The sequence below is a fragment of the Ochotona curzoniae genome, unplaced genomic scaffold (genome assembly GCF_017591425.1).
Source record: "Ochotona curzoniae isolate NIBS_2020 unplaced genomic scaffold, NIBS_Ocur_1.0 contig_3520, whole genome shotgun sequence".
Taxonomy (NCBI): domain Eukaryota; kingdom Metazoa; phylum Chordata; class Mammalia; order Lagomorpha; family Ochotonidae; genus Ochotona; species Ochotona curzoniae.
Window position 1 is genome coordinate 8,439,873 of NW_024465894.1, and position 12,110 is coordinate 8,451,982.

The 12,110-nt window shown below is 45.9% G+C and overlaps 1 protein-coding gene across 3 annotated transcripts in view; it reads left to right on the forward strand.

Annotated features, from left to right (window-relative positions):
• The window catches only part of PTPRT (protein tyrosine phosphatase receptor type T), a 918,862-nt gene that overhangs the window by 341,155 nt on the left and 565,597 nt on the right, over positions 1 to 12,110 (forward strand). For all 3 annotated transcript variants that reach the window (XM_040981459.1, XM_040981457.1, XM_040981458.1), the window contains exon 4: positions 3,748 to 3,829. In XM_040981459.1, coding sequence (XP_040837393.1) covers positions 3,748 to 3,829 — 82 coding nt within the window. The remainder of the gene's footprint in view (positions 1 to 3,747; positions 3,830 to 12,110) is intronic.

Below are 12,110 nucleotides of genomic sequence, written 5' to 3' on the forward strand. Positions count from 1 at the left end.
CCCTGGATTGGGACAGACTGAAACCAGGAGTCAGGATTTTCATCGTGTCTCCCACATGGGTGCTGGGGTCCAAAACCTTGGGCCATCTTCCTATGACTTTCCCATGCAATTAGCTGGGAGTTGAATTAGAAGTGGAACAGTTGGGAGTTAAACTAGTGCCAATATGGATGCCAGCATCACAGGCAGAGGCTGGCCCCATATGTGTAATTTTTAACAAAAGCTTTCTATTTACTTACCTGTGCAGAACAAAGTATTCTAATAGCCTTGTGGAGTTGTAGGCTTCTCTGCCTCCTTTCTGAGGGGGCTGTGCTATCTTGGCACGCTGTTCTGGATGGTTGATATGCAGGTGCACCTCTGTGTCTGGTGTGTGTCATGTCATACCCCACGTTCTGACCCTCTGTGACTTGCAAGCATTGCCACTGTCGATACCAGTTTCTTACTGTAGCTTTTGGAGCACCAAGCCCCACAGAGAATACTGACCATTTTGCTTACTAACCTGGAGTGACCACATGGGCCATTAGAAGCTTTCTTGTTAGCCTTCCTACACATCTACAGGTTGGAACTGAAAACTAAAAAATAGGGCAGTCCAATTTGGGGGTTGTTGAGTGAGCAGTGGTTAAAAATGATGTTGGATTGAACCAGTGTGATATACTGATCTTAATTTATTTTTGACCTACAAAAAAAGGTGGGGAGGGCTTATTGCTATAGTCCATTCTAGCAGCAGAAATGAGAGAAGATGCACATTTTCAGAAATCCAATAATGTGGACTCAAAAAAAAAGTAAGGGAAAAGTAGATGAGGGAGAAGAAGAAACCCAGACAGCTCTGATGCCAGTTGGGTGTCCCCCAGTTTAGGAGAGATGATCCCTGGGCAATGAGGGTGAAAGCTGAGAGAGGAGCTGCTCAGTTCTATCATGTACAACATGCGTTTGGGGCACTGATGTGATATTATGAAACTACAGGAGATGCTAGCTGGCTGAGTGAAAATGTTTGTTGTTCAGGTGAAAGGTCCAGAGTGCAGAACTGGATCTGGGAGTTATGAGTCAATTGGAGGAGGTTAAAGAGAGTATGTCTAAAAAGAAAAAAAGGAAAAAGAAAAAGAAGGAATGGAGGAAACCCACACTTGAAGGGCAGATGGGAATTGAGGAATGCCTATGAATCTACCCTAAGAATAGTCCTGGGTTGATGAGAAAAACTGCGTGAGTGATGTAATCTCTTAGCCTACATAGAAGAAATGAGAAAAAGAGCGCTATGTATAGCAGTGACTGTAAAAGAATAGTCAGACAGTAATAATAATGATAGCAAGCATTTATTGAAAACATAGCACATGCTGTACATTGTTCTAAGTAGGATGGGAACTGAAAAATTATCCAGTGAACTAAGCACTGTATTTATCGGCACAGAGCAAGGAGTTCCTGGCTCCAGGTCACACAGCAGTGAGTGGTGGAGCCAGAATGCAAAGAAGACATTCTGGTCCTGAGTTCAAGGACTATATTTCCTTCTTTTACAAAGTAGGGTTAAGACTCTCTTGGCCATGAACATGGAAGTGTTACCGCCAAAATCTAGATTATAATAGGTTGAGGTTTTGAAGTAGAAAATAAGGAACTACTGGGAATGTGTAAAGACAAAACTGTGGAGAGTTTTTAGTGTCATTCGAACAACTGTATAGTAATAAGGTGAAACTGCTGCTACAGGGTCATTTATAAATAGAAGCCCAAGCATTTACATACGTCAAGTTTAGCAGTAGAAAGGAGGATTTGGAGAAATATGCAAAGAAATCTGAGCAGAACCAGGAGGGTGACAATGGCAAGAGAGGTCAGGGTCAAAAGCATTGGTGTTTCTTACAGAGATAAGGCCATGTGGCAGGTATGGCTATGGATTAGGTCAGTGGGTACAAAGTTGAAAGCAGGCTTCTGTTCTCTCCTGCCAACATGTGTGTCCGCTGGGATGGGATGAGTGGAGATGGAAAGGAAAACATTTGACTAAGGTATAGGAGGATGGAGAGAAGATTAGTTATAGGTGTGGCAAAGTTAAAGATACAAAGGAGAGAACTGTATGGTGATAATGCCATGTGGTGAGGTTAGCTGGGCTTATTGAGAGTACAGACGAGTCCAGGCAGATGCACTAATTCCAGAAACACAGAGATACAGGCAACCCTATGTAGTAGGTTGGAGAGACAAGTGAGAGAGCCTGTGGAATAGGACATTGTACCCAAATGCAGGAAAATGAGAATTTACAGTTCCTCATTTTAAAAAAGATGTTTATTTTTATTTGAAAAGCAGAATTATATATAGAGAAGCATAAACAGAGAGATCTTCCATCTGCTATTGGCACTGCTCAAATGGCCATAAGGGCCTTAATCAGACTTGTCTGAAGTCAGGAACCAGGAGCTTCCTCCAGGTCTCCCACATGGATGCAAGGACCCAATGATCTAAGCCATCGTCAGCTGCTTTCAGAGGCCATTAGCAGGGCCTGGATTGGAAGTGGAACCGTCAGTGCCATTTTTAACCAGTGCCATTATGCAATGCTGGCACCGATGGGGGAGGCTTAACCCTATGCACCACAGGGCCAGTCTCAAAATGCTTAAGTTTCTGAAGTGAGGAATGATAAGACAGATGGTGAGATAGGTGGGCTGGAGGAGCAAGAGGCCACTGGAGTTAGAAAAATTAGAGGCATTTCCTGATGTTGTCCGCATAGGTGCTCAAAGAACTTGGTGAAAATACGAGTTGAGGGATGAGGAAAATTTTTATCTGAGACATAAACATACCATTTTGTGGAAATAAGCAATTCAGGTGGTAAAGCAGAAAACTCAAAGAACATTCTGTCCTCTACTCTCAGATACATATAGACAAGTTGCTGCTTCTTTTTACGAGTTCAGACATACAGAGAGTCAGTGTCACGTCAGAGCAAGTGTGGCCACAGCATCCCGGAAGTGCACCAGTTCGCTTTCCTACTGCTTCACTTCTGATACAACTACTTGCTAATGCACCTGGGAAAGCAGCAAAAGGTAGTTCAGGTGCTTGGGGCCCTGCAGCATGTGTGAGACCCAGAAGACGCTTCTGACTGCTAGCTTTGCATCAGCCTAGTTCTTGCTATCGTGGCCATTAGAGGAATGAAACAACAGATGGAAGTTCTCTTTCTAACTCTGCCTTTCAAATAAATAAATAAATCTTAAAAATAAGAAATTCAGATGAAACCTGCTCCTTTTGAGTATAGAATCAAGTCAGAAAAGAACCTGCTTCGGCTTCAAGTGACTACGGGGAGTGCTGCCCCTCACCCTTCATAGGAAAGTTAAGGTGTCAAGGAGGCAGGCAGGCGTGTAAGTAGATGGGTGAGCGAGCAGGAAGGTCAGGTGGCAGCCAGGCTGGCAAGCCGGGAGGTGGGTAGGTAGGTAAGTAGGCAGGGCATCATTCCCTGTGTGTCACTGAAACCACAATGAGAAAAGTGCAGATTGGAGTCCCCAGGCCACATTTGATTGTTTTTCCTACATCTAAGCATTGTGTCTGAAATCCATTAAAAACGTTCCGTGTGGCTGACTGTTCTTCTGCTAGTCATGAGGCCTTGGCCTTTTTACCTTGTTTTGAAAACCCAAGTCCATTGCCCAGGCAGCGTGCTGCCCTCATGTACGGCCTCTTTGCTTGGTTTCAATAGGAGGCAGAAAGAGGACCTGTTTGGAAGCCTGGGTGGCTTCCTAGGATGAATGCCCACGACTGCCTGTGTGGAATTGACTCCCGCCTTGTGTGTTGCAGGTGATATTTGAATCTGTCTCTCTGAAGGGTCATCCTGGCTACATCGCTGTGGACGAGGTCCGGGTCCTCGCTCATCCATGCAGTAAGTCTGCCCCTCCTCCCCATAGAGCTGTGTGCAGACCGGGTATTTCTGAGGCTGCAATCTCCCTATTCATTCAGCTCACAAACATCTCTCACTCTCTCTTTTAATCCTTCAAAAATGCTTACATACTCAATGCAATCAGTCCTGAATAAATCCATAATTTTGCTGGTCTGTTCAACAGGCAGCACCTCCAGGAATTTGCAGAGAGTAGCAAAACATCTTCGTTTGAATCTCTTGTCGTTATTAAGGGAGTCTAAAGTCCTGATTGTTTATTAGTGGGATTCAGACCACTGAAGTGGAAGAATTAGAGGGCTTCGGATAAAATCTTGTGCAATTGTCAGGAAAAAAAAAAGAGAACACCAAAACATGTAGCAAATTAACACACTGTTCACTCACAGGGAAAAGTATCCCCAAAACTATTAATTCCTTAAAAATATTCTTAAATACGCTCATCAGTTCTGTGTAGGCATGGGCAGAGATTTCTCACAGTGGTGAGTGTTCAGGGTGTGGCGTCAGTCCTTGTGGCATTTCACTCCTCCAGGCCCAGCCACTCTCCCATTAAAATACTGTCTCTTTTCTGTACTTAGTGTAAGGCACTTGCATGGGTTTCAACAGCCAGACATAGTTGCTGCCCCTCCCTATAATTTCAGAGGGGCCAAGTCCTGCTTGGAGGTAGCACAGGGAATTTTTGGTTAGAGATTCTCTAATCTGAATAAAAATAAACAGACTTCGAGTTTTTGTCAATCGCTGGGTGGGACAGCTGAGATGCCAGCCCCTCAGATTTGTCAGTGCTCGGTTGATCAGAGTCCTGCTAGTTGTTGGCAGCCATCCAGTTCGAGGTAAACCTGCAGTGGGTCTTTCTTCATTTCTCCCATCTGGCTGTGAGGCATGCCCGGGCTGTGATTCAGTTTGCTACTATCCCAGGGGACATCCTGCGCCGTCCTCTTGTGCCTTCCATTGCTCCCTTTTTTCTCATTTCAGCCCCATTCATGTTTCTCTAATTGAAATCAACTGTTTCTACTTCTGCGGTGAATTTGTCAGCCTCTTGATCATCACTTTATTTCCTCTTCCTGGTACTAGAATAAACACCATTGTCTGACTCATGGCCCTTGGCCCTTAGAGCACCATCAGTGGAGGAATTTGGAACAAGTCCCAAGTTCCAGACATATGTGAGGAGGGGGGCAGTCTGTGTGTGGTGTATGTGCAGGAGAGACTGTTCTTCTTTCCACATCATAGGAATCTGGAGATCATGTTAGATAGAGTCTCCATCCCTTTGGCTTTGCTGTGGGCTACTTCCCTCAACTCTTGGGAATCAGCATTAGCTACCCAGTGGCCAGAGAGAGAGCAGCTGCATAGGGAGGCGATTCTTGTGTCTGTAGTTGCTTTAGCTGCACATGCTCAACCCCACATGGTTGGAGAATCTGTCTTCTGCTTCCTTGAGTGCTGCACCATCTTGTCCTCTCAGAACTGTTCATGTTGGTGGCACCTGCTGAATCCCTGCCTCTTATTATAGGCTGAGAAGATTGGCGTGTTTGACACTGGCTCCTCCCAGGAGTATGCTACTTGGCTTCCTCCATGGACCCCACAACTCTTTGTTCTCATAGAAAATTTCACCTCCACAGTGAAGCCCTTTTGTTGTAGTCTTAACCACCTTTAAGACAAGCTTGATCAGAGCTCTAGCTCCAAGCGCTGTGTGTGGTTTGCTATCACAGGAAAAGTTTTTTTTCTAATAGTTCTCCAAAGGAGGATGTTCATGGGAAGGCATTTTGATACTTTTCTTTAAAAAAAAAAAAGATTTATTTATTTTTATTGGAAAGTCACATTTACAGAGAGAAGGAGAGACAGAAAGAAAGATCTCCCATCCATTGGGACATTCCTCAAGTGGCCGCAACAGCCAGAGCTGAGGTCTAGGAATGTAGGAGCTAGGAGCTTCTTCAGGGTCTCCCACAGGGGTGCAGGGTTCCAAGGCTTTGGCTCATCCTCTGCTGCTTTCTCAGGCCACAAGAAGAGAACTGGATGGGAAGTAGAGCAGCTGGGACATGAACTGATGTCCATATGGGATCCCGGCGCATGTAAGGTAAGGTGGTAACACTAGGCTACCACTTTCTGTCCCGAGTCTCATGACTCTTCTCGGAACCCTCCTCTCATTGGGCTGCTCCACAATTTAGGTTGCTCCTGACAGCCTCATTCTCCTGCTGAGGAATGTGGATTGCAGGGATATGGAATTGATGAGAGCCAGTTACACAGCAAATGGGCCGTGGCCTATATGTTGGGAAGACGTGACCCTTGCTTTCTTCGTGCATAATGTGCTCCAGCTGAGTTCATCCTCAGTACTTAGGTGACTTCAGCACAAATTTCCCAGAAATCATGTGAGGATGTGCAAGAGTGACTGGAATGGAAAAAACTCCATTTAAGTTCATCTGCAGATGTGGGCAGTGTATTGAGTCATCTGAGAGATAGCTGCCACTCATGAATCACATGAAGTTGTTTGGGAACTGGCCAAGGCTCCTTCCAAAAGACCTATACTGAATCCATACACAGCCTGGGATTTTAATCATCCTTTCTTTGAACAATTAACTATTCAACATGAGATAATCAGCTTTGTGTGAGGAGCGCTGGCTGGGTAATGGGGACACTTAAGTGACTATAGTTAAGTCTTTCTCTTGTGGTTTATGTAGAAGGAACCTAGGGAGAAGAATATATTTTAATAATCATTTCAGGTTGTACTAGGTGCTGTAGACTCTTACGAATGTGGCTATCATGGCTGTGGAATCGCTCGCTGCACGGAGTGCTCAAGGGCGGCTGTTGCTGAAGAGAGGCTCTGAGCTTGGACTTGAATCCTAGGGAGGGGTTTGTGAGTGTGATCTGAGGGGAAGCTGTTCTAAGCAGAGGAGACAGCAGGTGCAGAGGTCCTGCAGTGGGGGTCAGCTATGTTCCCCTCCAGTCCTGAGCAGGAGGAGCCATGGAGGATGCCGAGTGACTGTGGGGTGAGAGCTGGGCCTGCTCCTGTTGGGCCTCATGCCCCACTGTGAGCAGAAGAGATGCCATTTTCAATATAAGGATGTGATGTAGGATAGCTTGATGCTGGCTGGGTACTTTCTCACAGACAAGGAATTGAAGTGCCATCAAGAGGATGTCAGGGTCCCGTTAGGAAGAAAGTTCTGGAGCCAGGTCAGAGACATTGGTGTCCTGGACTAGAGTGGTGCAGAGACATCCAGGCATCATGCAAGAAGCATTCACTGCTTGTTTACTCCATGCCAGGTGCTGTTCTGAGTTTATGGAGTGACAGCCTCCTTCTCTGCCCTCATGAGCTTCCTTTTAAGTGAAAAGAGACAGAAAACAAATAATGAGGTAATTAGGATATATAACAGATGGTGCATTCATTTCCTAGGGCTGCCTTCCTTCACAAAATACCACTGACTAGGGGGCTTCAGCAGCAGAAATATGCTTTCTTACTGTCATAGAGCTGGGAAGTCTCAGGTCCAGCTATAAGCAGGTTTACCATCTTCCAAAGGCCCTCTTTTGGACTCCCAGAGGGCCCCCATTTCGCTGTGTCTTCACATGGTCCCTGCTCTCTGCCCCATACTCCTGGTGTGTTCCTAAAGTCTCAGAATTCCTCCTAAGAAAAATGAGACCAGAAGGAGTAGGGAGGGTGGGAGTGGAAAAGAGGGAGAATGGAGTGGGAAATATGATTCTGTTCTTTGGCTGTATATATGAAATATATGACATGTGCTCCCTTTATAAATAATAATAGTAAAAGAATGACAACAAGCATGCGGACTTAGATAGATTACCCCAATGGCCTCATTTTGCCTGGGTTGCTTCTTTAAATAGGCAGTCTCAAAATCCTCCAAGGAGCAGTGTGTACACATCTTCAGTTTAAGGGGACATAGTTTGGTCCCTGTTGAGTGGTGCAGTGAAGACAAACACAAGGAGGAGATGGAGAGGAGTGGGTTAGCTTAGTGATGGAATCCGCTGCTCTCACCTGATGGGTTGAGGGTGGGAGACATAGACATCCAAGCTGATGTGCTCCCAGACTTGTGGCTTCAGCAGAGCCTGCAAGTGTGGGGGAAGCTGAGTGTGAATGCTGCTTCCCAGTGTGCTGGCAACGGCTCTGTATGGGATTGTGTGCCATGTAGTTACAGTTTCGGGATTGGCCCTTCACGGAAAGTACTTTTCTCCAACCCCTGAGCCTTAGTTAGATTTAATAAACTGATGATTTTGCTTGTAGAATGTTAAAAAATATATACAACTAACTATATTGAGAAAAGATATACATTCCTTTTATAACCTCAAGCTTCGAGAGTCTTTGCATCTGTCCTTCAGATTGTGCTCGCTCTCGACCCATGGCTGGAGTTTATCAATAAGTGAGGCTATGAATTATTCCACAAGCTTCATGGCTTAGTACCTGATTTGCGGTCATATCCTCCATGGATCAAAACTGACGTTTTGACTGATTTGTTTGTTTACTTGAAAGGCAGAGTTATAGAGAGAAGGAGACATACATACACATAGAAACAGAGAGAGAGAGAGAGTAAGTCTACTCACTAGTTCAATCTCTAAATGGTTATAATGGCCAAGACTGGGCCAGGCTGAAAGCAGGGGCATGGAATTTCATCCAAGCTCCCCACATGATACAGGGGCCCAAGGTTCTGGGCCGTCCTCCACCGTTTCCAGAGGCACATTAGTAGGGACCCGAATCAGAAGCAGGGCAGCTGGGGCTTGAATCGGTACCCATGTTGGTTGCCAGTGTCATAGGTAGCAGTTCTACTCACTGCACTACAACCATGACATCCTAAACTTATTATGGTTTCATCTCAGCTTCCTAATCAGTAACCAAAAGCTAGGCATAACATTCCAGGGAAGTTATTTTGTCTTACACACTGAAGCCTCTTGCCCATACTTTATAGCCCATTTAGCGTTTTTGTGTTATTCTAAGTTACACTGTGTCGCCGTTTCTCAGTGTTAGCCATTATCAGGGCTACCACTGCGACAACTATTCCTGATAAATGTCAGCACAGTATTCTACTTGGTTTCAAAGTTTCTAACTTACAAGTTGACTTTTAGAATTTTTTAAACCTATTTTTCCCCCATCACTACCTCGCTGGGCCATGTCCCCAAGCTCACAGAGTTGGCAGCACCCTGCTAATGTGTGTATTGAGCCTTCTCTCCAGAGGTGGGACTTCCCATGGAGCACTGTCGGGTTTAAAGAGCGAGATAAAGGCCACAATCATACTTCTTCAGATGCTGTACTGACATCTGCAGGAGTTTAAATGTCATCGACATCCAGGCGTGTTGCCCCAAATGCACAGCCACTATATTGCTCAGCCCCATTCAGTGGAAGCCCACCTTTGGAGGCTTGATCTCTGCAGCCCCTAAGTGGAGATGCTTCAAGCTGCAAGCCTGTGGCTGCCCTGGGCCTGAGGTCAGCAGTCCTTGACTGAAGGTGGGTGAGTGGATGCTGGGGGAGTACTGTTTCTCCCAGAGCTGCTGAGGAATGGAGACGGAGGAGACTGGAATCAGAGCCTAGGGGAACTTGGATCAGAGAGGCAGGAGCCCAGAGACCAAGGGAGAGGACTCAGAACATCACCTGCATCCCAAGGATGCCCAGAGGGTGTTTTTGTCTTACATCAGACATGAGCTGGGGCCTGAGAACAGTGACGAGAATGCTGGGAATGCTGGCTGAAGAGAGGGTTGTCAGGGGAAGTTTCTCTTACTCTGATATGGGGTAAGTGTATGGTGGGCACCACCAGTTATGGGACAAGACTAAGCCAACCTTGCAGTCCAAGACTATAGGCTAATAGATCTTGCCTGTTGACATGTTCTGTGATGTCTGCACTCTGTGTGTGTGTGTGTGTGTGTGTGTGTGTGTGTGTGTGTGTGTGTGTGTGTGTGAGTGTGTGTGTTTTGGGGGGGAGAGGCAGAGCAACAGAGATGGAGAGACACAAAGAGATCCTCCAACTGCCAATTTTTTCCTCTAAATAGCCACAAGAGCTAGATCTGAGCTAGGCCAAAGGTAACAGACGGAAACTCTGTCCTGGTTTCTCATGAGGGGCTGCCTGGGGCCCAAGCACTTGGGTCATCTTGTGTCTGCTCAGGTGCATTAGCAGCAAGCTGGATCCGAAGCAGAACAGTTGGCTCTCAAAATGATGATCCAGTATGGGATGTTGGCATCACAAGCAATGACTCAACCCACTGTACCACAAGGCAGGGTTTCTGCATGGTATTTTAATTAAAAAATCAGTAAATAGAGTGAGATTTTTGTAAATGTGGATTGTTTTTAAACTTTCTTTGAGAAGTCAGATGGTTCACCACTCTGAGAAAAAAGCTATCGCACTTGCCTCCCTTGGTCAGCTTTTGGGAGTGTCTCCCCCATTTCCTGGGGGACAGGGCCTCTCTTCAGCTCCCCCACATCCACTCCCAACCTGCGTTCTTCCCCAGTGCTGAGTCTGGTGCTGAATAAAGGTGATTATTGTGCTTACACAGTGCCTTTTTTTTTTGGTAGAGAAGACTTTCTGCTTCCGAGATCTCTATCAAAAGTAGAAAACCTGACACTTGGGCCAAGGAGGACGTGTTTTTGTGTGTGTCCTTTTTTTTTTCTAACTAAACCCACTTTATTCATTTCTTTAGCTCTTGGGCTGTTGTGTGCATTTGAGTTTTACATGTCTGCTGTAAGAACCTAGAGTTTCTCCAGAATGCTAATACCATGGCCCAATGGATAGGGAACCTAAAGGGGAGACCAGAGTGCTTGACCAAGGTGAAAGAACCCAGGCAGAAGGTCAGTTGTTGAGAAGGAAGTGAGGAGGAGTTGGAAGCAAACAGAGGGCATGGATCCAGAGGGCATAATTGCATGTTCCCAAAGAGTACTGGGAGAGGATTCTCCTGTAAAACCCAGCTCAGAATTCCCAACATTGCTAACCCACATGAACCAAACCTCAGTTCATGGCACAAACATTATCTCATCCTTAAACCTGTGGCCTAAACAAGTCTTATCTTGTTCACTATATTACCACTCGAAGAATCGAGTTGAACTGCTGGTTCCGAAGATATCTTTGCCAAATGATACAGGAGAGCTCAATGGAAACAATTTCAGACGATCACAGCAGTATGACATTGTCAGGTGGAGTGGATGCAAGAATCCTAAACTGTTAGCCCCACCAGAAGTTTTGTTGCTTTGCAACCTGAATGCCACTTTAGCATGTTGTGACAGTAGATCAAGGCTTCCCCCGAGTGATTGTCCCGAATTTCTGAGCAGGAAGTCTACGCTTTCTTTGTCAAGGCTGTCTGCTTTGGTTTTTGCTGAGCCTTGTAACAGGGTCATGGTTTGATAGATGAGGTGGTTCAAAGTGTGGGGCCATGTGAAAGAAGAGAGAATGGGGTCATTTGCCAAAATGTAGGAGCAGCAAAAAGATCCTAGGGAAGAAACACAGCTCTGCCCCGAAGCTCTTTGTTTAGGCCATGGCCTCTGTCTGGTGACACCATCTTCATTCACCGTGTCCGGGTGGAGAGAGACTGTGCTAGCTGAATAGCAAATTTGGGGTGAAATGGGGCCTGGACTGAATTGTTTCATTTTCTGCTAATGCTTTGTCGCTCTGGGCATGTTGAACTCCTTGGATGTTGGTTTCTGCCTCTGTAGTAGAAAAATGACAGTGCTATCTGTTTACCAGGGATATCATGAGGTTCAATTAGATATAAAATGCAAAGCATTTATCATGATACCTGTCACTGAAGGGCCTTTTGATTAATGGCATAATTGTTACTGCTTGTCTCTCTTGTCTCCCTCTGGAAAGAAGCTCCAAGGCCCTTGTTGAGCCTCCTTGCACATCTCAGAGTTTTCCATCAGTCCCATTCTGGAGTGGTCTGTGCCCAGCTCTTCCCCTTCTTGGCTGCTGCTGGTAGAGATCCTTCATTGTGCCTCAGGGAAGAAATTTGTTCTTCCAGACATGGGTTACCAGACCAAGCTGCTGTCGCTGTTCTTTGGAGATCTCATGCAGGAGGGAACCTGTCAGAGCAGATGAGGGAGAAGGGGAAATCGCTTACCCTGTGTGAAGCACCGGTTGACTCTGGGGTTGACTGCTCCAAGGTACACCATTCACTTACACAGAGGTCTTTTTCCTGTCGTACTCAGCCCTCAGAATCTGTGTCCCGTTCTAGTTCTACCCCCTGGAGTGGGGAGCTGCATTCCCTGAGATTTCAGATTGTACACTTGTTGACTTGGCCAAGAATTTTAGGTTCTCTGCACCTTGGTTCATTCACTGTAAAGATGATTCCACTACTGACT